The following is a 25,815-nucleotide window of genomic DNA, read 5'->3' as shown; positions in this document are numbered from 1 at the left end:
TTGACAGTCCAGTCATGGGTGCTCAGTTGCATAATATATATTAAGACAGTGACCAGTTGGGCATTACAGGAATCAAAGGATATCGGATTAGTGCAGAAAAGCACAATGAAATAAAAGATCATCCGCAATTGTTATCGTCAGGGAGGAGGTACAGAGGCCTGAAGATACACACTCAGCAATTCAGGAACAGCTTCTTCCCCTCTGCCATCTGATTTCTAAATGGACAATGAACCCATGGACACCACCTCTACTTTTATTCTTTACTTTCTGTTTTTACACTACTTATCTTAAGTTAATTCATTTTTCTATCTTTATCATGTATTGCATTGTACTGCTGCCGCAAAGTTAAGAAATTTCACAACATATGCCGGTGATATTAAACCTGATTCAGATCTGCGATTCAGATTCAGAATGTGTAGATCTAAAAACAAATTGCCAATGCTGTATATCTGAAATGATGGAAACACAGCAGCAATAGGAAGAGGAACAGAATTAGGATTTCAGGCCATGTACCCTTCATTAGGACAGGGAGAAAGAGAGAGAAGTAATTTGTTTTAAGTTGCACCATGTCAGGAAAGCATTATCAACCTGAAACATCAACTCTCTTTCACTTCTCAAAGGTAGTAGCTGACCTGGTGATTGTCTCCAGCTTTTTCAGATAATGTGAAAATGCTTTGATAAATTTTGCATGCATTAATCCTCCACATGCAACAAGTTGCCAAATTTATGAGTAATACATCTTTTAATAGTTAAATTGTAATGTGTTTGAAAAGAAGTATCAGAATTTTATGAAAAGCATTCATTCATCAAGAATGAGCTTTGAAGTGTATTTCCAAAATGGGGTTATGGTATATATATAAAATTTTATATTTACCATAAACCCCATAATATATAGTTAAGATTCTTAATAATTGGGCGATAAATCCCAAACTTTGCTATACGATTTCAACATTCGTACTTGCTACGTATATTTATTTTCTATGTTTATTGAAAAAACAATGGCAATGTGCTCAATATGCAATTGCTTCAATTTATTGTGTATGCATTACAGGTTCTCCCTACAAAGGGCTCTTGTAAATTACTGGTAATGTTCATAAGCTGAAATGCAAATATGAATCCAGTTCCCAAGTAGTAGAAGATATATGTATCCCAGATATTCCTTTTATTCCATATGAGTAGACCCCAACCTGATGGCACGAATATCAATTTCTCCTTCCAATAGAAAACATTCTCCCACCCCACCCTCCTTCATCTATTCCCCACTGTAATATTTTACCTCATCTCACCTGATTAATACTTCCAACTTCCCTTTCTCATACAGTCATCTCTGCTCTCCTACCAGACGCTTTCTTTTCCAGCCCTTGACCTTTCTCACCTACCTGGCTTCACTTACCACCTTCCAGCTCGCTTCCTTCCCCTCCCCCCCACCTTTTCATTCTGGCATCTTCCCCCTTCCTTCTCAGCCCCAGATGTTGACCATCTATTCATTTCCATGGATGCTGCCTGACATCCTGAGTTCCTCCAGCACTCGGCGTGTTGCTGTGGATTTCTAGCATCTGCATGTTTATGCTGTCCCCCAAGTGCTTTTCTATATGTAGAGGCATAAATCAGGCACCTGTAATCTGGGAAGAAGCTCTACTTAATGAATCATAATAAGTGTTATATCAATATACACAAGGTAGAGTTCCCTGCATTAATGCATTTTCTTTCAAACTAAGTGCATGTGGTTTAAGTGCTGTCTGTGGAGCTCTCCCACTCATTCAATGATTTCTATTACATAGACTGAACTACTTTTAAGAGTCCCTGCTCAGAAAAGATAATATGTTGCAAAGTTTTCAAAATAATGATGCCAAACTGCACCCTAAAAGAAATTTAAAATCCAGTTTTCTTTTATTTTATTTTATTCATACAGGTTTTAAGGCATCCGCACGAAAGACATAATTCTGCAAAGGTTATAAAATCATTTATGGTCAGCCTGTGTTAACTCTGATCTTGCTTCCTAAATGTTTCATTTGTATTCTACGTGAACGTTAACCTGTGTTAAATCCATTAAATATGTACACAGCAACAGCACATTAAGCTTTAGACATTCACTTGGAGCAAAAATCACAGCACAAAAACGACAAAGACCGCCATTATTCAAAGTTAAGTAGAGCTATTTACAGGTCCCTTATTATGGCATGATGTCTTATATGTGCATAAACTGGTCCAACAGGGGGCTGGGCAGGGGCAAGGCAGGCAGCTATGTATTTAGGATTTATTTTAATACTTGATATCTGGAAGCACATGATGCCACCATAGAATGCCATCTAGCTCATACCCCCCTTCAAAGTGGTCACACATCTAAAATGGCAGGTCCAGCGCATTATAACAAAACAAGACAACAGAGTAGTCATCGTGCAAGCTCGTCCATTCATGCTATTCTGTTACACGAACGCTGAAAGCTACCCGACCCAAGAACCTGTCTCGATCATCATTATTCTTCAGATTGGTACCAGTTATCTTGCATTCAATCATTAAATCCTTGTTGGTGTCATTGGTGCCCAGCATTAGCTTTACAGCAACCAGAGGCTGGGAATAGTTAACCTACAAAGCAGAACACAAAAGCAAAGATTACACATTTCAATACTTGCACGCCCCCTCTTCAGGGTACTTTCCACTGGATTTGAGGTGGTGAACTGAATTCTCCTACTTTAGAGGAACCAGCTACTTTTCATTTTTCATGAGAGCAACAATAATCATATGACATGGTACCATAACAACTAGCATTAACGCTTTAGAACACCAGGACCTGGGTTCAATTCCCACCGCTGTCTGTCAGAAGTCTGTACATTCTCCTTGTGACCGTGTTTGTTTCCTCTGGGTGCTCCGGTTTCCTCCCACATTCCAAAGACAGTAAGAATCACTAAGTATTAGGCATGCCGGAAACATGGCAACACTTATGGGCTCCCTCCTGCACAAACGACGTATTGCACTGTATTTTTCAATGTACATGTGACAAATAATGCTAATCTATCTTGAGTACAACGCAGTAACAGTTGCTCTGACCCTTCGCATCCACACAGTGTTTTGCCCATCTATGTAAAGCCAATTTGCCCACAATAGGTCATTGCCTAACTAAGCATCTCTTTTTCCTCACACCTTAAACATATGACCTCTTGTGTTTGATATCATTACTGCCGACAACAGGATTTTAACCATCCTAACTGGGTGACAAAGATGATAGCTGAGGATAGGGCACTGAATATCTTGTCCTGATGCAGGTTTTCAATCCACCTCATCCTTTCCTGCTTTGGACACTGCTCACCCCACTGAGCTCCTCCAGTAGATTGCTGCGGTAGGGGATTGGATGTTTTCTACGTGAAATTCAGTAAAGCATCTGACAAGGTCAACATGGTCAGCTGATTCAGAAAATTAAAATTACATGGGATCCATGGTGAGTTGGTAAATTGGATACAAAATTGGTCACAGTAGATACAAGTGGTAGAGGTGTCTTTCATTATGATTAATGGTGTTCCACAAGAATTAGTATACAATATATAATGATCTAGATGAAAATGCAAGTGACTTCATTCATAAGTTAGCACATGATATAAAAATTAGTGAAGAAACGGGAAGTGAGGAAGGTTATCAAAGCATATAGCAGGATATAGATTAGTTGGAAACTTGGGTGGAGAAATAGCAAATGGAGTTTAACAAAGACAAGGAATTGCAAATGATGGAAATCTGGAGTGACGAATAAAGCTGAAGAAACCCAGCAACTACAAGGGGAAATATACAGTCAATATTTCTCACCGAGACCCTTCAGCAGGCCTGGATGAGTGTGAAATGTTGCATCTTGGGAGGTCAAATAGAGGAGGGAAGTATACAGTAAAAAGGGGCATTGACGTTCAGAAAGATCTTGTGGCGCAAGTCCATTGTTCTTTACATGAATACAACAGTAATGACGGTATACAGCATTTATTGATCAGGGCAATGAGTATGGAAGTCAGGAAGTCATATTGCAGATGTACAAAACTATCACTGGGTCACATTTAGAATATTCTGTGCAATTCAGGTCGCTAAACAAGCAGTATGTGGAAATTTTGGAAAAGGTGCAGAAGGTACCATAGACTTGTACAGGGAAAGGAGAAGACCATGGAAACTATTTAATTGGGGCAGGGGTAATTATGATGCTATTAGGTACGAACTTGGGAGCATAAATTGGAACTAGAAATGAACAACAGAACATGGAGTTTGTTTAGGAGCACATGCATGGGGTTCTAGATAGGTGTGTCCCATTGAGGCAAGGAAAGGATGGTAGGGGTGAAGGAAGGATAGTTGACAAGAGACATGAAACATCTAGTCAAGATGAAGAAAGATGCTTACCTAACAATTAAGAAGCAAGAGTGAGAAAAGGTCACCTGGAAGATGGGAATTAGAAGGGGAACATATGGCCTTGGCGAGTAGGATTAAGGAAAACACAAGGCTTTCCACATACAGGAAGAACAGAAGGATGTTGAGAGAGAGGGTAGGACCAATCAGGGATTTTAAAAAAAGGAAGCATGCCTGGAGTCAGAGTAGACAGGGGAAGTGCTCAATGAATATTTTGCTTCAGTGCTCACCAGTGAGAGGGACCTTGAAAAATTGGAGGTCAGCATACTACAGGCTAATATGCTGGAAGATGTCAACTTTTGTTTTAAAAAAACAGGACGTGCTGGAGGTTTTGAAAAGCATTTGGATAGACAAGTCCCTGGGGCCAGATGGGATATTCCTCAAGTTACTACAAACAGCGATGGAAGAGATTGCTGCGCCTTTGGGGATGTTCTTTGCAGCCTCTCTGGCCACAGTAGTACCACCAGAAGTTTGGAGAATGGCAAGTTTTCCCTTATTCAAGAAAGGTAATAGGGATTATCCTGGGAAGTACAGACCAGAGAGTCTTACGTCAGTGGTGGGCAAAGTATTGGAGAGGATTCTTAGAGATGGGATTTGGAGAAGCATAGTCTGATTGGGCTCAGAGTTTTGTGAGGGGCAGTTATCACTTGATTAAATTCTTTTCAAGAAGTGAGAAAACAAAGTGATGAAGATAAAGCAGTGGACGTCGTATATATGGGCTTTAGGAATGCGTTTTTTTTCTCAAGGCCCCCCATAGTAGGCACACTCAGAAAGTCAGGAAACATGGGACATTCGGAGATTTGGCTGTATAGATTCAGAAATGCCTTGCTCACTGAAAGCGGAGGATGGAGGATGTGTGGTGGCGTGTTGGGGAGGAAGCATTAAGAAGAGGGACGCCTCACGTCTTAATAAGCTGGTAAGGAAGGCGGGCTCTGTCGTGGGCAAAGTACTGGAGAGTTTAACATCGGTAGCTGAGCGAAGGGCGCTGAGTAGGCTACGGTCAATTATGGAAAACTCTGAACATCCTCTACATAGCACCATCCAGAGACAGAGAAGCAGTTTCAGCGACAGGTTACTATCGATGCAATGCTCCTCAGACAGGATGAAGAGGTCAATACTCCCCAATGCCATTAGGCTTTACAATTCAACCGCCAGGACTTAAGAACTTTTTAAAAGCTATTATTAATGCTTTTTGAGATAGTGATTTAGATGCATATCATATTTTTTTACTGAGTTAAGTATTGTATGTAATTAGTTTTGCTACAACAAGTGTATGGGACATTTTAAAAAAGTTGAATTTCCCCATGGGGATGAATAAAGTATCTATCTATCTATCTATCTATCTATCTGGTAGGGGATGGAGCGTATTCTGCCTGTATGCAGGTCAGTGACCAGCAGTGGATCTGTCTTGCTCTTTGAGATTGTTATAAATTACATATAAGGAATTGGAAGGGTAGGTTAGTAAGTTTGCAAATGACACGGAGGTTGGTGGTGTTGTGGATAGTGTGGAGATATACAAGGTTGATGGCAGGATTCTTGGCAGTGTGGAGGAATGGAAGGATCTTGTGGTCCATGCCCACAGATCCCTCAAAGTTGCCGCTCAAGTTCAAAGGGTGGTTAAGGAAGTGTTGACCTTCATTAGGTGGGGAAATGGGCCATGAGGTAATGTTGCAGCACCATAAAACTGATTAGATCACACTGGGACACAATGTTCAATTCTGCTCACCTCATTACAGGAAGGATGTGGAAGTTTTAGAGAAGGAGCAGATTAGATTTACCTGGATGCTGTCTGGATTAGAGACCATGTGTTAGGAAGAAAGTTTGAGTGAGCTAAGGCTTTTCTCTTTGGAGCGCAGGAGGTTGAGTGGAACTTGATACAAGATGATGAGAAGCACAGAGTGGACAGCCAGTGCTTTTACCCCAGGACAGAGATATTTCCCCCACCCTCCTCAGAATTTGGTAAGTGCTTTGAATGCACTGCTGGGGGTGATGGTAGACTCAGATACATTAAGACATTTAAGAGTCTCTTGGGGACATGGATGAAAAGAAAATGGAGGGCTATGTGGGGGGGGGGGGGGTTTAAATTGATCCAGGATTAGGTTAACACAAAATCATGTGCCATGGTGCCTGTACTGTGCTTTACTATTGTATGTTCTATACTCTAAGAAGTTTACCAGGATGCTGCCTTGATTCGAGTGAATTAACTATAGGGAAAGACAGGATAGGCTTGAACAATTTGGAGAGGTTGAGGAGTCAGCTGATGATGTATATAAAACTAGGAGACGTATAAATGGGGTAGATCAGGGATTCCACAGACCCCTTGCTTAAGGGCATTGGTCCATGGCACAAAAAGGGTTCAGAACTCCTGGGATAGAGTCTTTTTGCCAGGGTGGAAATATCATGTACCAGGAACACAGGCTTAATTTGAGAGGGGAATGTTTAAAGGAGATATGTGAGGCAATTTTTTAATTTAAGTAGAGAGGAGGTGCCTGTACTGTATTGTTAGGGATATTGTAAAATCAGATATGATAGCAATATTAAAAAGATACTTAGATAGACACATGGAGAGGCAGGGAAGAGAGGAATATGTAGGGAAGTGGGATAGACTAGCATCATATTCAGTACAGACACTGTGAGCTAAAGGATGTGTTCCAATGCTATGATGTTCTATGCCTCTTATAATTTTAATTCAGGTCACCCCTCTGCTTTATTTGCTGCAGGAGAAGCAAATACTGTCTACCCAATCTCTCCCCATAACTAAAGTCCTTCCATCCAGGCAACATCTTGGTGTATCTCCTCTGCACTCACTCCAGCACAACCACATCCTTCCTATAATGAGGCAACTAGAACTGTGAACAGTGTTCCAATGTAAAATCTCTGCAAAAAGAAGTCCCTCAGTCCATTGGAGCAGTCATTCAGATGACTTGCAGATCTGTCACATAAAACACTTAGCTAATAAAAACACGATTAATGGACTTCAAATGTAGATTTTCCCAGCACGTGCAGTCAAGAGAACTGCAAAAATAATAGTAAAGTTGAAGTGAACTTACATGGGCTTTTTTGCCATAATACGGATAGTACATTTTATCAAATGATCCGAAGTACTGCATATCCACGTTTGGTTCTTTCTGCATAAAGATAAAATAGTTGTTTAGATCTCTCATTATAGTCAGTTACAATCACCCTATTGTTCAGAGCACCTTCAACACAAAGACAACAGTTCATACCTTATTACACACTGGGAGATACAACACATTCAGGACTTACCAGCAGGGCTGCCATCCACATGAATGAGTGAATATTTTATCCATTCTTTAAAATTCATTATAGATCCTCTGATCCAAAAATAAAACCTACTTGCTTTCCTATTACGGATTCATACAGATCAGCTGCACTTTCAATGTAGTTATGTACATGTATTGAATTCGCATGTGCAAAAATCATCACTTTCTGAAAACTGTCCACTGGCCTTGTTTAAAAGATTAGTACATGGACTGAAGAACTATGTTATAGAGGACTTAAGTAAATTAATGTTGCTCTGTAAGGCATTCCAAAAGCAGGACAGGAAAGGAGGAGGAGTCATTGAGGAAAGCAAAGTGTTAAACAACTCTGGGTTGAGGCAAAGAGGAAGATTTTTTTCTGCTGACTTTAGCTTATGGTATTTGCAGAAGAAAATGGTCTCCCTAAAGCTATGTTACTGTTGTGTGGAATATTAAAACCTGCACTTGCTGCAGCTTTTGAAGTTGTTATTTATTGAGTGTGAGACCCTGAAAGTACAAGAGATTTTACTTGGTTGCAAGTTTATAGTGTAGAAATAAAATAAAATGTATTTAAAAAGCAATATACAATAACTCTATATTCAGCAAATATCGATAAGTATGTTAAAATTTCAAAAGCCATATACATACAGTATTTGGAACTAAAATTGTGCAAGATTATCAGGAACAGAGTAGTTGAAACTAGCTTTACAAAAGGGACAAAATTTCTATCTTAATGGTTTTGGAATCGACATATAATGAGATACCCAACAGGCACCAATGTAATTGGAATGCTATATACAGATATTTTTAATTGGAGGATACAGATTCAAAACACTTAAATTTGCCAACCTACCTTTCCTTAAACCAAAATATTTTCTGAAGCATTTTGAAAGGGTTGGGCATTTTCCGTGGAGAGCCAGAGATTTATATGTAATTGTTGATGTGAAAACAAACCTCCTAATTCAGTGATTTCATGCTACTTAACTGTAACTTCAACTATAGTTTCCAAGCAGTCACTTAGGGTTAGCTCAGAAAGGACTATATGAGCAAACATTTATGTTGTGCATTTAATATCTCAATAATATGTGAATAATTTTGCATATATATTGATTGATTAAGCATTTGTGTTTGTTTAAATAATTAATCATGGATTATATGTATAAATGCATGAAGCATATGTCATCATGCTACCACGTGATACATATGCACCTTGCTGAAAGTAAACATGAAGTTAGACTTACATTCTGGACTCCCATGTCTTCATTTGAATTAGTTTAACATTTTGAGTTTACAAAACATAATATTGGTGATGAGGTACTTTAAAAATGAACCCGAGATGGCTATCGACCTGTTGAAGCGCAGCGAGACGTTCAAGCTAAAAAAAAAATGCAGCCCAGTGTGTGTTCTTTGGAAGGGAAGACACAATTGAGTTTAAAGTAAGAAAAGAGAAGAACTCATGGGTTCATAAAGAGTGAGTACTGGGTGATAATAATTATTTGTTAAAAAGAGCAAAATTGGCTGGCTACAGCAGAAAAACAGACATTTTATTACACAACAAATAACTGGACTTTATATACTGAGCAAATTGAAAAGTATTTTGAAGCACATTAAATTGCCAGTTAGAAATGAGTACCAATTTTGCTGAGTGCATTGGGTTTAAAGACATACGGTCTTCTTCAAAGTTTAAGTACTCCAACCATCACTAGCAGAAATTAGCTTTGATGATATTGTCAAAGTAATGCAGGAACATTTAGAGCTGAAGCCATTGCTGATTGCAGAATGCTTTAGGTTTCATAAGTGAAATCAAAAAGATTGGGAATCCATTTCAGCGAATGAGGCTGAATTAAAGAAGCTGTCTGAGCATTGTCAGTTCAGGAACGGCCTTAAGAGATGCATTAAGAGATTATTTAGTTTGTGGAATCTTAAAAGAAAGCATTCAAAAAATGGCTTGTAAATGAAGCACACCTTACATTTAAAAGTGCAGTAGAAATCACTGTTTCAATGGAAACTGCAAACAGAGATGTAATTGAGTTGCAGTCAGGAATGAAAACGAGAATGAACAAAATTGTATCCTCTAAACAGAAACCAGCCCGGCCAAACAAGTTGTGTTACTATTGTGGCAAGGGCTCGCATACACCAGACCAATGCAGGTTTAAAGGCAAAACTTGTACGAAATAAGACAAAGCAGGACACATACAAAGAGATGTCAGGCAGACAAAAATAAATGGACTACACAGGGGACAAAATAAAAGATCAAGCTGCATTTTCAATAAGAGCAATTATTTGTATACTGTTGTAAATAGCTGTAAATCTAGAAAAATTTCTAGATTTAGAAATTTCATGGAAATTCCATGTTAAGTTCCATGTTGATGAAGAATCTGATAATGATAAGAGTGACACAGGACTGTGTACCCTTGAGATTCATAATGTGAAAACCAGCAATAGACAAGCAATATGACTTACACCAGAAGTGAAAGGCAAATTAATTAAAATGGAATTAGACTCCACTTCAGCTGTTTCAGTCATTTCACAAAATCAGTTTGATGGGCATTTCAAAAATGCCAAATTGAAGCCTGCAGATATTCAACTAAGAACTTATACACGAGAAAAGACAACTCCTGTGGGAATGACATTTGTAACTGTGCAATACAACAACCAACAAGCCACATTGAGCTTGCATGTGGTAAAAACAGGAGGACCAGCATTGTGGGGATGTGAGTGGTTGAGACAACTAAAACTTGATTGGAGATCCATCCACTATTTACATACAACATGCCTTGCAATGAAGGCAACTGAAAGCGAATTAAGAAAGGTACTAGATGATGCCACAACTGTCTCCATGCTAAACACTATGAACTGTTGCCCAACAGAAGACAAGTAAGGGTTGGTACCAAACTCTTTGCCTCTGTTTGGAAATCATATTGGACCAAGGACCATGCTGCTCCAAGGAATTGTGGAAGTGACGAAAGCAGTGTTCTGACTACAACAGGTTTTGTAGGTAACCAATCTGAGAAAGCCTCTGATACATTAATCAGGCAGTTATTTGTGAAATGTGTCTTGGTTGTAAGCTGGATGAGAGTTCACAGAGATTCAGGAAGCTTGCAGACATTTGGCTTTTGTGAGTATGAAGAACCAGAATCGACTCTGCATGAACTTCATGGGAGACAAAAAGCTGCTTATAACAGTAGATGCAAAGACCAATGCCTAACTGATGAATGGAAGGGTAAAAAGCAATGGAGATACGAAATCAGAGGATCCGTCAGATGGGGAAACCAGGAGGAGCGATCAGATCGTAAAAGGAGCAATCGAAGGATTAATAAGTGAAACTCCAGTGAACTAAATGCACCTTCCCAAGATCAAGATGCACAAACTAGAAGAAAGGTGGCTACCACTGTCAGAAGCACTTCCTGCAGTCTCAGAGACAACTCCTGTAACCACCACGGAGGAAGCCCCAGAAAATGAGATTGTTTTCACAGAACATATTTCACTGGCTGAGCAGTGTGATTCCCTAGTCAAGAAAGACATTATCAACACAAGAACAAGAAATCTTCCACAATGATAAAATGGGACAATTTAAAATTTACTATGCTGTGGATGTCTGTACATAGTAGTTGTATTATAAAATATACTGTATATATAATTGAGATGCATTCTCTATTGAGTTGGAGTTTATAGCTAAGCAGGGAGGAGTGTTGTGTACTTAATATCTGAATAATATTTGATTAATTTTATATATATAAAATTACCCATTCTTGTTCATTTAAATAATGCATTACTGGTTACATGCATAAATATGTGAAATACATACATCATCACGCTACCACATGATACGTGCGCACTTCACTTAAAGTTAACACGAAGTTAGACCCACACTTCTGGTCTCCCATGTCTTCCTTTGAAATAGTTTAATGTTTTGATGTTACAAAACATAACAATTTATGAAGTTATACACTATATTTTATATATTTTTAAAAAATTATTAAACATTCCATGGGCAATGCCATTGAAAATCTGCCATATTCATCACATCACAGAAATAGGGTTCTATCTATTACAGCAAGAATAATAGTCAAAGACTTAATTGACAGATAATATTCCCTCTAAGCTGCACAGAAATCTTAAACATGGATTCTGTTATAACCTCTCCCAACCAAATCAAGCTAGCATTCTGACAATTTCTTTGTATTTGGTTCAACTTTTTCCAATGATATCCTCTCTTTAGACTCAGATGGATAACATATCTGTAGGCCAAGCCTCGGTAAAGTGGTACAGCATGTTGGGTGGGGGTGGAGTGTAAGTAAATTTGATGATGCAAATGCAAAGGTATGTACGCTAGTATTCCTGCCATACTGCTTTTCCTTAACCAAGGCAAGTGGTTTGGAATTTGTTTTTCAGCTCATCACTGTCTATTGAGCCTGGAGGAACAAGCACTCTCCTTTGAATGTTCAGGGCTTGCATTTGATTCTCCTTTCTCTCTCCCCACCCAGACTCCCATAACCTGCTTCATCAATATACAGGCTGCATCCCCTGCCCTCTCACCCAACCTAAACTTCTGCTGAATAGATGCAAAGGCTGGTGTTGCTACCTCTTTAAGGGGAAGATTGTCAAAGGCAAATTGGGTACTTCAGTTAATCACAATGTATAGAAGAGGCCCAAACAGAAATTTCAACTGTCCATAGACCCTCTATTTTAAATATCTGATGGGCCAATAGTCAGCCAAAGAATGAATCCAAACCAGGATTAAACTAAATGGTATTCCTAGCTGGTGGGAGGTGGAGACAGGTTATGGAATATGCACCCACATTCCCCTCCCCACCTCCATCCCACTTTCCTCCAGCGTCTCTAAAGACACTGGTCACTATAGATTCACAGTCCAAACCAAAGAACAGGTTCCAGGTTTCACAGCAGACATTCAGAGGCTACAGAAACATTCCTGGAAAGTCTTAATGCTGCACTTTCTGAATTAACAATTACCACCTCAAAAATGCTGCCTGACCCAAGTATTTATGACCCTGTGTCCTTATACTCAGCACAATACTTTATTGCTAGGAGGGAAACAGGAAGAGAGGCATCGCAAGGTCTTGTCAACTTCTATTAACCAGCATCTCAATCAAGTACAGCAACACCCAAATCCTACAAAGATAGTGGCCTAAAAAGAGTGAAACAAGAATTACTTTTTTTTTTGAGTGAGAATGCTTAACATAGGTGGGATAGACCTAAAGTAAGTGAATATAAAGAAACTACTGTAAGTTAATCTGTGTATGCTAAAATTTATAGTATTTTGAAAAATTAAATAACATTTCGTTCATTTTAAAGGTAAAATATAATTTTACTTACCACAATATCCCTCGTGGCAGGGGAACTGCTTACCTCTTCTGGTACATCTTACTTTCATTCTTTCTTGATCTGCCCCAGTCTTTCTATTTCTGATCTATTATTTACTATAGACATCTGTATCTCCAAATCTACCAATGCTGCTCACTGCTTAAGCAAATACTTACACACTTCTGCACCCTTACTGTGTCTTTCCCGTAATGATTTAACTCCCAGCTGGCACAGAAAGACTTGAAGGTCCAACTCTTTAATAAGTTCAAGAGGAATCTTGATTCTTTATTACTGGGCAGCTGAGACAGATGCTCAATAAGCAGCGAAACTAGCAGCTAATTTAACCAACTAACAGCCATATAAGCATTATTGGTCAACTAATTGAAATGAATTAAAACAGATCTACAGGACATAAATGGACAACTATAGAAAAGAAAAAGCTCTTGATATCTAGATGCAAATTCAAATTTATTTTATTCCAATATATACAAATATCCACATATGAAATTATATTAATACTAAATTATAATTGCATATTAACTAACTTCAAATTTTCTCCAAGTCAGTTAACCAAAAATTAAGGAATTGTTATGTAATACAAAATCATAAGACATAGGAACAGAATTAAGCATTCTGCCCATCGAATCTGCTCTGCCATTCCATCATGGCCGATTTATTATTTCTCTCAACCCCATTCTTCTGCCTTCTCCCCGTAACCTTTGACACCCAGATTAACCAAGAAACTAATCAGCCTCTGCCTGAAATATCATACATTCTAAAATACAATTCCAGCATAATAAATCTCTCTGATAATAAGATATTTTATACAAATTACATATATACATATACATAAAATATATGTGCCAATATCTAATACTGTTAAACACAAACCATTTCAGGACTGTAGGAAAGACTGCAGAACATGGCTGCATCTGGTCCTGGACAATGCAAAGTCTTCAGCTTGTGGTCATGCCAGGAGGCTTTAGGTCAGGCAGATCAGAAAATAAGAGTATTAAAATTAAAAGTTCAAATATACCAAAAAAAGAGAAATAATTTAAGTTTGGGATGTAGCGTTTAAAACTGGAAGCAGTGGGCATACTAGCAAAGCAGCTTCTAAAAGTGGCAATTCTGAATCAATTTGCCAAGTTCATATTGCTAAAGTTCTGAAGTTTAACATCTAAAAGATTATTCCGCATACTTAATCCTATGTTAAGTTCATGTTGCTAATGTAGTGAATTTCTGAAGTTTAATATTTGAAAAAATTCTTCCACAAACTTAGACAACAACACACACAAAATGCTGGTGGAACACAGCAGGCCAGGCAGCATCTATAGGGAGAAGCGCTGTTGACGTTTTGGTCCTGACGAAGGGTCTCGGCCCGGAACGTCGACAGTGCTTCTCCCTATAGATGCTGCCTGGCCTGCTGTGCTCCACCAGCATTTTGTGTGTGTTGTTGTTTGAATTTCCAGCATCTGCAGATTTCCTCGTGTTTGCTCCACAAACTTAGTCCTGTATCAAAAGTGAAAACAGTTTTACTGGATATGCTGGGGGAAAGAGGCTGGTGGGATTAGGTGTTGGCATTCAGGGGAGAAAAGGTGAACAACCACAGGTGTCTAACCAATTATGACCAATTTTAGCCAAGACATGGAAGGCACATCTAAAGCTATGAAAAGATTTAACAAGAAGAGAACCCAACACACAATTGGTTTACAACTAACCTTGGACGAACAGTTCACTGTAGGATTACTTCCTGCACCTACTTCTAGTCCAATTATCTAGAACAGAACAGATCACAGCAATGAGCTCCCAAAAGCAGCTGGTTCAACAACATTTCCAAGCAGATACTTGAGAGGTACTTACCCTATTCATTTTAACAAGGACACATGGTCTTCCCTCACTATAGCCAAAAGTCCCATTATTTATTCCAGAACATTCACCAAGCATTGTGCGGTTAAATTGACAGGCCTTTTTCTCCAATATATTTTCAGGCTGTGTAAGATACTTTCCGGGATGGCAAAAAATATTCTTTTGTGCTTGTATCAAATCATCATAAGCTATTTAAAAAGAAGCATTTCAGTAAATATGAACTATGCACAAAAAACACATTGAAATCATTTTAACTCAATCAATACTTACGTTTTAGAAAGCCGTCAAGAGCTGCCACATATTTTTCATAAGACTTAGAGTCAGATTTGTTAAATACAATTTCTAGGGAGGATCCTACTTTTGGCCTAATCATAAGACCTGTAAGTAAAGGAAATATTTCAATAAGCATATCTGATTATACAATAAATTACATATTGAAAACTTCTTTAACATTCAATTGTATTCCTTATGGGAAAGATTTGAATGCCTTCTACGCACGCTTTGAAAGGGAGAACACAACTACAGCTGTGAAGATCCCTGCTGTACCTGATGACCCTGTGATCTCTGTCTCAGAGGCCGGTGTTAGGCTGCCTTAAAGAGAGTGAACCCTCACAAGCAGAAGGTCCTGATGGAGTACCTGGTAAGGCTCTGAAAACCTGTGCCAACCAATTAGCGGGAGTATTCAAGGACATTTTTAACCTCTCACTGCTATGGGCAGAAGCTCCCACTTACTTCAAAAAGGCAACAATTATACCAGTGCCTAAGAAGAATAATGTGAGCTGCCTTAACGACTATCACCTGGTTACACTCACATCTACAGTGATGAAATGCTTTGAGAGGTTGGTTATGACTGGACTGAACTCCTGCCTCAACAAATTGCAATTTGTTTATCGTCACAACAGGTCAACAGCAGATGCAATCTCCATGGCTCTTCACACGGCTTTAGACCACCTAGGCAACACAGACACCTACATCAGGATGCTGTTCATCAACTATAGCTCAGCATTTAATACTATCATTCCCACAATCCTGATTGAGAAGTTTCAGAACCTGAGCCTCTGTACCTCCCTCTGTAACTAGATCCTCAACTTCCTAACCGTAAGACCACAGTCTGTGTGGATTGGTGATAAAATATCCTCTTCGCTGACATCAACAATACCAATCCTCATAGAGGGATCAGAAGTGGAGAGAGTGAGCAGCTTCAAGTTCCTGGATGTCAAGATGTCTGAGGATCTAACCTGTCCCAACATATTGATGTAGTCATAAAGAAGGCAAGACAGCGGCTATACTTCATTAGGAGTTTGAAGTGATTTGGCATGTCAACAAATACAATCAAAAACTTCTATAGTTGTACCATGGAGAGCATTCTGACAGGCTGCATCACTGTTTGGTATAGAGGGGCTACTGCACAGGACCGACAGAAGCTACAGAAGGTTGTAAATCTAGTCAGCTCCATCTTGGGCACTAGCCTACAAAGTGTCTAGGACATCTTTAGGGAGCAGTGTCTCAGAAAGGCAGCATCCATTATAAAAGACTTCCAGCACCCAGGACATGCCATTTTCTCACTGTTACCATTAGGTAGGAGATACAGAAGCCTGAAGGCACACACTCAGCAATTCAGGAACAGCTTCTTCCCCTCTGCTATCTGATTCCTAAATGGATTTTGAAGCTTTGGACACTACCTCCCTTTTTAAAAAAATAAACAGTATTTGTGTTTTTGCACATTTTAAATAATCTATTCCATATACATAATTGATTTACTTGTTTATTTATTATTATGTTTTATTTTATTTATTATTTTTTTCTCTATCTGTTTGATTATATATTGCAATGAACTGCTGCTGCTAAGTTAACAAATTTCACGTCACATGTCAGTGATAATAAACCTGATTCTGATTCTAATGTTAAAGTTTAAGGTTTCACCAAAACTAAGCATTTTTCAAGATTGTTTACTGTCAACACAAAGTACACTGCAGATGTTGTGGTCAAATAAACACGTACAAACAAGCTGGATGAACTCAGCAGGTAGGGCAGCATCCGTTGAAAATGATGAGTTCATCCAGCTTGTTTGTACGTGTTTATTTGTTTATTGTCATAGTGGTTGGTAACCACTTATTAAAAAAATAATACTTTTTATAAGATGTGATTTTTAAACGAACTCGTATTTTCACGCTCACTGGCAGAAAGCAGTAGAGCAGCTAAAGTAACGGTTTATCACCTTTCTCACTTTTCACTGGCCAAGTATTAGCTCATTACCCACATGATGTAATTGTTTTAATTATGTAGCCTATTCACTAATTTATCTCTATCTAAGGAAATTCTTTATCTAATCTATAAAAGTGATAGATTTTTCAAAAGCATCACTTACACCCCTTTGCATTAATTCCCCTCTCGGCATCATTTCTCAGCTCTTTATTTAGTTTGCTTAATATTTGTATGTTTGTAGTCTACAATAAAGTGGAATCTTGGAATTAAGTCTGCTCACCATTTTTTGACTCTTGGAAGAACCCTAAGATCAGAAATTAAGCAGAGATCCAACATACTTCAGTACAAGAGTGTAAAGAAAAACAAATGACTGTTCCTCCAGATCCAATGCAGCATAAAAAGTGCACAATAAGCATAAAGAACAAAAATATAAATATAAAAGTAAACCTGTAAAATGCAATGTGCAAGTAACTGTTATATACATAGGCTGCTTGTATGTACATAAAGTGACATTAGGTGAAGTGTATGTAGTGGTGTATGTAAATGTATCCAAGAGTTGCTCAGCCTGACAGCTTGGGGGAAGTAATAGTTTTTGAATTGAATGGTTCCGCATGGATGCTGTGTAGCCTCTTCCCTGACAGGAGTGGGGCAACAGTCCACCAGCAGGGTGGGTAGGATCCTTCATGATATTACCAGCCGTTTTCCACATATTTGCTGGTAAGTAGACTGGTGCTGGCAATGTGTTGCCTTAGAAAGTAAAATCCATAATACTGCTTTTTACAGCAGGAGCTGAAACACAATAACCATGATTTCCACATTATTTTGAAACATTCTGAGAGAGGTCACGACTCCACCTTGACACAATTTCTGCCTCAAGGTGCACAGTATGATGTCCTTCCCTGTGTGGGGGGCTTCTTTTGGAACACCGGTTCAAATTATAGGTAGAACCAGAAACCAAATCAATGCTAGACGGAGGTCCATTTTAGGCAAGTTCCTTACCTCTCAGCTTTCCAGCTGCACATTATCTTGGACCAACCCCAATGACCACTACCCAGTGCTACTGCTGGCCACCTAGTGTTTAGACCTCGGTATCCCAATTCCAAAGGGGCAATGATTTCTGAATCGTCATTCCTTCACATCCACCAGCACTGCAGACAGGCCCTCATTCTTTCCCAGCCTCCACAAATATACTTCTAGATCTGTGTCAATCACACTGAGATCACCATAGTCATGTCTTGAAATGAAAGTGAACATACAGTGAAAAGTTGTCACAGTAAAATGCAGAAAGCATTTTAAGCTGGGATAAATCTTCAAACTGCTGGCAACCTTCCATGTAAGCAAGATAATTTATAGGCACCCTTCAACCTTCAGTGAACAGTGAATTAACAGATTCTGGAAAGAGTCTGCCATAAATGTCACAAATGAAGATATCACAGGTCATGACAAAGTATGATCTATAGTCTGGTGGCCTTTCAGTGCTGGTCTCCACTTTAGAGTTGTTGGCATTATCTTCGTCCCAATGTTGTGATTTGCTTCTGTCAGAGCTACAGTATAATCAGCATTGAAGAGTTCTGTGTCTTCCAATTGCTGTACCTGTGTCCTACTGCTTCTGTTCTAACTAACTTTCAGAAATCCCAAGTATTCAATCTCAAACGTGGCACCCGTCAGGGATGCCCCTTAAGTCCCTTTCTCTTTGATTTGGCTATAGAACCTCTGGCGATAGCATTTCGAAAATGTCCTGAACTGACCGGGATTTGGAGAGGGGGTGTTGAGCATAAAGTCTCTCTCTATGCTGATGACTTACTACTCTTTCTCTCATATCCGTCTACATCCTTACCTCTAATGTTTTCACTTCTTGACCAGTTTAGCCAGATCTCTGGCTATAAACTCAACTTACATAAGAGTGAACTTTTCCCAATTAATAAAGAAGCACAAGAACTAATATTTCGAGATCTCCCTTTTAAAGTAGTCCATAATCAATTTACTTATCTTGGAATTACAGTCACAAGGAAGTTTAAAGATCTCTTTCGTGAAAACTTTGTCAATCTTTCATATGCTACAAAACAGAGTCTGGTACAATGGTCACCTCTATCTATGTCCTTGGTAGGTCGTATCAATGTTGTCAAAATGTATGTTCTCCCCAAATTCTTATACTTATTTCAATCTATCCCAATTTTTATTCCTAAATCTTTTTTTGATTCCTTAGACTCTATTATTTTGTCATATCTGTGGCAGAATAAGCGCTCTAGAATTAATAAAATCCACCTCCAAAAATCTAAAAAAGAGGGTGGCATGGCTTTACCTAACTTCCGCTTATATTACTGGGCAGCTAATATACGTTGTGCTGCCTTCTGGTCTTTCTTCCACGGTCAACCTGAGTGCCCTAACTGGGTGGCAATGGAGTTGAGCTCCACTAAAGAATTATCTATATCTGCACTTCTTGGCTCTGCACTCCCTAGCAGTCTGCCCAGATCAATAGCTAATCCTCTGGTTAGACACACTTTGTGTATATGGGCTCAGTTCAGGAAATGCTATGGTTTCCAGGGGTTTTCCATTTCTAGCCCTGTCGCACATAATCACCTTTTTTTACCTACCACGTTCGATTCAGCATTCCATGTTTGGTACAGGAAGGGCATTAGACATTTTGAAGATCTCTTCATTGATAACCGTTTCGCTTCTTTTCAACAGCTCTCTGTTAAGTTCAACCTGCCTAACGCTCACTTTTTCAGATATCTCCAAATCCGACACTTTACTGCTCCTTTAATTCCTAACTTTCCTGAAATGCCTGCGAAAAATGCTATGGACCTATTTCTCTCCATTAATCCACTAGGTAAAGGTTTAATTTCAATTATCCAAGATAAACTAGCAGCCTTACGACGGGCCCCTGTGGATAAAATTAAAATGGCCTGGGAGCAGGATTTAAATATCTCCTTATCCGAGGAGAGCTGGGACTCAGTTCTCAAATCGGTTAACTCAACCTCTCTTTGTGCTCGCCATTGTCTCTTACAGTTTAAGATTGTTCATAGAGCCCATATGTCTAAATCTAAACTATCTTGATTCTACCCTGGCATTAGTCTGCTCTGTGATAAATGCAAGAGGGGCGTGGCCTCTCTCATCCATATGTACTGGTTCTGTCCTAGTTTGGAGAAATTCTGGAAAGATGTCTTCACTACACTATCGGGTATTCTGAATCAGCACCTAGAACCTAACCCCTTAATTGCTCTGTTCGGTTTTTGGGGCGAGACAGATTTATGTCTGGGTCCGACCAAATGCCGAATACTATCCTTTGCCTCTCTCCTGGCGAGACGCTTGATCCTCCTTAGATGGAGAGATGTTGCCCCGCCCACTCATGCGCAATGGCTTAACAACATTATGGCCTGCTTGGACCTCGAAAAAATTCATTATTCAGTTCTCAATTCGGATTTAAAGTTCCATAAGATCTGGGGGCCTTTTATCGAGTACTTTCATAACCTTCCTCTTGACTAGGGTTTTTTTTTCTTTTCAGTCCCTTGCTTTCAGCTCCCTTTTTTTTTCTGGTAGTAGGCATTATTATCCTCTGTTGCTAAGTGTATTTATAGTCTGGGAGTTTGACTGTCCGGACTTATACTCTCTATATTGTGTGGTGGTTGGTCTGGAATTGTTGTTTTTTTTTCTTGTGTCGTGGGGTTTGGGGAGGACACTAAGCTCACTTGTCTTTAATTTAGGTGCTTTTTTGTTAAATTCTCTTCCTGTGTAGCATATTGTTATTGTATGCTTAACCTTGCTCTGTATTAATGCTCCTCATTGGGATTTGGGGTTTTTAATTTTGTAAAATGTTTTGAAAAACTAATAAAAAAATAAAAAAATTTAAAAAAAGAGTTCTGTGTCTCTTTTACCAACATCCTTAAAGTGGATGCTCTGGACACCCCCCTAGTCATTTGGCTTGGCTGCCTGTCCAAGTAGTTTATTGCTGAGGATGTGACCATCTTTCATCCACTGCACGTGCCTGAGCCAGTGAAGACCTCCTTACTTCATGAACGCTGGGGTGCTTGGCTTCTTAACTTCTGAAAGGACAGCTGTGTTGGAAACATTTTCCTTCAGTGAGATGCCAAGAACACTGCAAAGACTGAAGATAGAAATTGTTGAGCTCTCTTTTTGTTTTGGCAGCTGTACATAGTCCATGCTTACCTGCCGTACCTCAAGATTCTTTGACTACAGACCTTATTGAAGAGTACGTCAGCCCCAAGAAGGTGCATCTTATTCTTGAAGGATACACTACGATATTTACTGTCTAGTGAGCTACAGTATTTCAGAATTCAAAAGAAAAGGGTATGAGAATACACCAGTGCAGACATCCCTAATTTCTCCTGTTGTCTAAAATAAAGTTAATGGCTTGCACACAGTAGAGGCTATCTCACTGAAGTTTTAGCCTTACAGAGAAATTCTTAATCCACAAGCAGTGATACTGACCCTCTCAGTCTCAAAATTTCCAAATCTGGTCATCTGTACTACATTCTGCTCACTGATCAACCTCACTATTGAATGCCAATCTTGTTCTACTCTAACAAAAAGCTTTTGTGTTAATTTTTTTGGATAATTTAATTATTGTATTAATAAATACCTACAGGATAGTTAAGAAACCCCAGTGAACATAGTAAACCATTAATCTTTCATATCTGGTCATTCAGGAAGATGGGCTGGTGTCAGTGCAAGGCTTTCTATGTAATGCTGCACTGAAAACACAGCAAATACTTTCTAACCAACAGACATTAATTTATTTCATCAACACGAATGCTGATTTTGTTAAACATTGCAGGTGAGAAGTTAAATTTTTTTGGAGAAAGATTACAAGAATAAAATTGATGGACAAGGGTTTTAAGTTTTAGTTTAGAGATACAACACAACCCTTCCAAACCTATAAGCCACACTGCCCAGCAGCCCTCCTATTTAATACTATCCCAATCAAAGGACAATTTTCAACGATCAATTAACATCCTAACTGGTATATCTGTGGGCTGTAGGAGGAAACCCATGCGGTTCACGAGGAGAACATACCTTACAGGCGCCACCAGAATTGGACTCCAAAATGCCCTGAGCTGTAATTGCGTCGCACTAACCACTACACTACCATGTCGTCAAACCCTTGAAACACAATTAACTTTAAATTAGCCAGATCACACCCACAGTATTGTGTGTAAACTGCAGAAAATGCTCACTATCCTGCAAACTATCAACAATACAATTGTGTTACCTCCTAACTGTCCATCTGTGAAAGATTATGCAGTTCTCACGTTGGTCTAATTAGGCTCCTCAAAACCCACAAAGCCAAGTTTGTCATCTTATTCCAAAGGAACACTTAAACCATCAGTATCCTAATTTTCTGAGACAGTTGAAAATGAATCACCAAAGGCATGAATAAAATATGAGGCCTTGCTCATTTTAATCCAGACTGAATATATTGTAATGACTTAACTTTGCTGACTGCTCAAGTCAAAATGACAACTTTGATTAGAAGTAGCCTTAGTTTACATAAACCTACAGGCTTAACTGATTTTTTTCAGAACCTAGACCTGTCAAAACAGCCTAGAAATCTGCAGCGCTGTACTTTAAAGCATTTTTAATGCAAGAATACATATTTTTTATTTCACTTGTCCAAGGATAGTAGACCAAATGGCAACAACATGAGCTTTAAAAAATTCTTTTGGCAGTACAAAATGTTACGAACTTCTGACATGTCGCCTTCCACCACCCCTCCCCCCCCCACCACCACCAACCTAAACGAGTGCTCTTGACATCAGTGGATAAAGAGTTTTTAAGCTAGTTTTCCATAACAAACTAATTCAGTTCACACTGAAAAAAATAAAAAGCACCAACACAACTAATTTTTATTGTGGTTTCCAGGAGGATAAACAAGCCGATAATAACTCTGCATTTCTCAGACTCATCCTGTCAAATCATACATTGAAAACATCTGACCTTCCACTAGAAACTAGACACATCATGCCATTATTCCTGACTAGGCAGTCACGCCACAATTTATCTTGCATTTCACAGCTGCGACAATCGTTTAGGAGCAGTTTCCAACGATGGCAATTCAATGTTAAATTGCATGATTACATAATCCAAAGGTTATTTGAATGAAGTATCTTAAATTTCTTATTATGAATTAAGGTAATAAAACTGCAAAGATTCAAAATACCCAAGACATCTTCAGAGTAATGGAACACTACCTAACCTTGTGTAATGCTGCATAACTGATGTGACGTGCCTGCATGTTTCTCATTGCACCTATGCATTCGAGTATTTCTGCATATGACAATAAACTCAACTATTGACTTTTAGACCACAAGACATAGAAGCCAAATCAGGCTATTTGGCTCATCAAAACTGTTCCGCCATTCCCTCATGGCTGATTTATTGTCTCTCTCAACCCCATTCTCTTGCCTTCTCCCCATAACCTTTGATGCCTGACTGATCAAGAACCTATCAACCTCCACCGTAATTACACCCGACGACTGTCTGCGGCAGAGAATTCCACAAATTCACCACCCTCTGGCTAAAGAAATTTTCCTCATCAAAATTCTGAGGCTGTTCCCTCTGGTCTGAAACTACCCCACAATAGGAAACATCCTCTCCACATCCATTCTATCCAGACCTTTCCATATTCAATAGGTTTCAATGAGATCCTCCCCCTCATTCTTCTAACTCCAACGAGTAAAGCCCCAAGCAATCAAGCTCTCCTCATAAATTAACCTTTTCATTCCTATGATCATTCTCATGAACCTCTTCTGGACCCTGTCCAATGCTAGCACATCATTTTTTAGACAAGGATCTGAAATCTGCTCACAATAGAGTGCCGTCTGACTAATGCCTTATAAATCCTCAGGATCACATCCTTGCTTTTGTATTTTCATCCTCTCGGAATGAATGTTAACATTGCATTTTCCTTCCTTACCACTGACTCAATCTGCTATTTAACCTTTAAAGAATCCTGCACAAGGACTCCCAAGTCCCTCTGCACCACTGATTTCTCTCCATTTAAAAAATATTCCACACCTTTATTCCTTCTACCAAAGTGCACAACCATGCGCTTCCCTACACTGTATTCCATATGCCGCTTCTTTTCCCATTCCCCAAATCCAAGTCCTTCTTCCTCAACACTGTCTACCCGTCCACTTTATCTTTGCGTTGTCTACAAACTTGGTCACAAAGCCATTAATTCCTGCACCCTTGATATACAACATGAAAAGAAGGGGTCCTAACACTGACCCCTGCGGCACACCACTACCACGGTCAGCCAACCAGAAAGGCCTCCTTTATTCCCATTCTTTCACTCCTGCTAATCAGCCAATGCTCTGTCCACGCTAGTACATTTCCTGTTATACTACCGGCTCTTAACTTGTTAAGCAGCCTCATGCGTGGCACCTTGTCAAAGGCCTTCTGAAAGTCCAAATAAACATCCACTGACTCTACTTTGTATATTCAACCTGCTTTTTCCTCAAAGAATTCCAACAGATCTGTCAGGCAAGATTTCTGCTTTAGAAAACCATGCTGACTTTGGTCTATTTATCACATGCCTCCAAGTACTCCAGTACCTCATCCTTAATAAAAGACTCCAACATCTTTCCAACCACTGAAGTCAGGCTAACTCCCTTCCTTCTGCTTTCCTCCCTTCTTAAAATGGAGTGACATTTGCAATTTTGATATTTTCAATAGTTAATGCAAGTGATTTGAAGTTTGTGTACATAATAGACAGCACAGACCTTTTGTCAAATCCATGTATTTTGGAAAGGTTCTCCAAGTGGACAGCAGAGATTACACTTAGTCTGTACTATACTGTAGCCAAAGGAGCATCTGTTTAATCACCACACAATGCCATTTGCAAACCCTTCCTGAATGAGCTCTGGGCAAACAAGATAAAACACCAAGTAGCAACAGGCTCTCTTTCAGAGCTTGCTTGCCCCATTGAAATACAGATTTGTTATCCAATTATATTTTTTTCCTGAAAGCTAAAGGGGCAACTTCAAAGTATTATAGATTTTAATCAACCAGACTGAATTTGAAAACAAAAAGTTGTTTTTGTGCTTTTTAATTTTTTTATCCCCCCCCAGTGTGAACTGAATTTGTCTGATGAAAAATTCTCATCCAGGTATAGAATTTAAATTAGAAAATATTGTAAATGCATTATCATATAGCAAATTTAAAGTTGATTTCCTCACCCCCCCCCCCAAAATGGGATACCAATTTCAAATAAGAAATAATTTAAAATCCTTTCTTCTAATTTATTCTTCAAGGAAATTATTCAAAGTTATATAGTGTTCTCAGTATATCCCAAAACAACTTGAGCTTTAAGGTTTAATTATGGATGCAGTTATCTCTAGACTACAAATTGTTTATGGGGAAACATAGACTTTTTTTAAATTGGGATTTACTGACATCCTCATCAGTCAGATAAAAATTTGGGAAGTGGTTCTCAACAAGGATCTGGCCTGAGACCATTGTTGCTGAAACAATGTGGATTCAGGAGTCAAAATACATTATCAAAATTTGCAGACAATGTGTTGCAAAGATAGTGAATGGAAAAGCTGAACAAAATACAACAAGGTACCCGATTAAAGCTTAATGTGAGCTAGAAAGATTAAAGGGACAACAGATACACAATAAATGAGGCACTGGAGCAGTTATCTACTTTTAATTCCTCAATACAGAATTAAAAATCGGAGAAGTTATATTAAACTTGAAGAGTTTGGAGTACTGTACTGTGAATGTTCTAGTCTTCATAATTTAAAATAGGATATAATGCTAT

The 25,815-nt window shown here is 38.9% G+C and overlaps 1 protein-coding gene across 1 annotated transcript in view; it reads right to left on the bottom strand.

The window, feature by feature from the left end:
- Positions 1–1,867: 1,867 nt before the first annotated feature.
- Positions 1,868–25,815, bottom strand: part of atp1b3a (ATPase Na+/K+ transporting subunit beta 3a) — a 50,451-nt gene continuing 26,503 nt past the window's right edge. Inside the window, exons 3-7 of the mRNA XM_073041491.1 lie at positions 15,096–15,203; positions 14,820–15,013; positions 14,678–14,734; positions 7,425–7,502; positions 1,868–2,586 (exon numbers count right to left, since the gene is read on the bottom strand). Coding sequence (XP_072897592.1) covers positions 2,419–2,586; positions 7,425–7,502; positions 14,678–14,734; positions 14,820–15,013; positions 15,096–15,203 — 605 coding nt within the window. The 3' untranslated portion in view covers positions 1,868–2,418. The remainder of the gene's footprint in view (positions 2,587–7,424; positions 7,503–14,677; positions 14,735–14,819; positions 15,014–15,095; positions 15,204–25,815) is intronic.

The sequence above is a fragment of the Hemitrygon akajei genome, chromosome 3 (genome assembly GCF_048418815.1).
Source record: "Hemitrygon akajei chromosome 3, sHemAka1.3, whole genome shotgun sequence".
Lineage (NCBI taxonomy): Eukaryota > Metazoa > Chordata > Chondrichthyes > Myliobatiformes > Dasyatidae > Hemitrygon > Hemitrygon akajei.
Note: the sequence above shows the minus strand (reverse complement) of the source record. Positions and strands in the feature narration are given on the sequence as shown.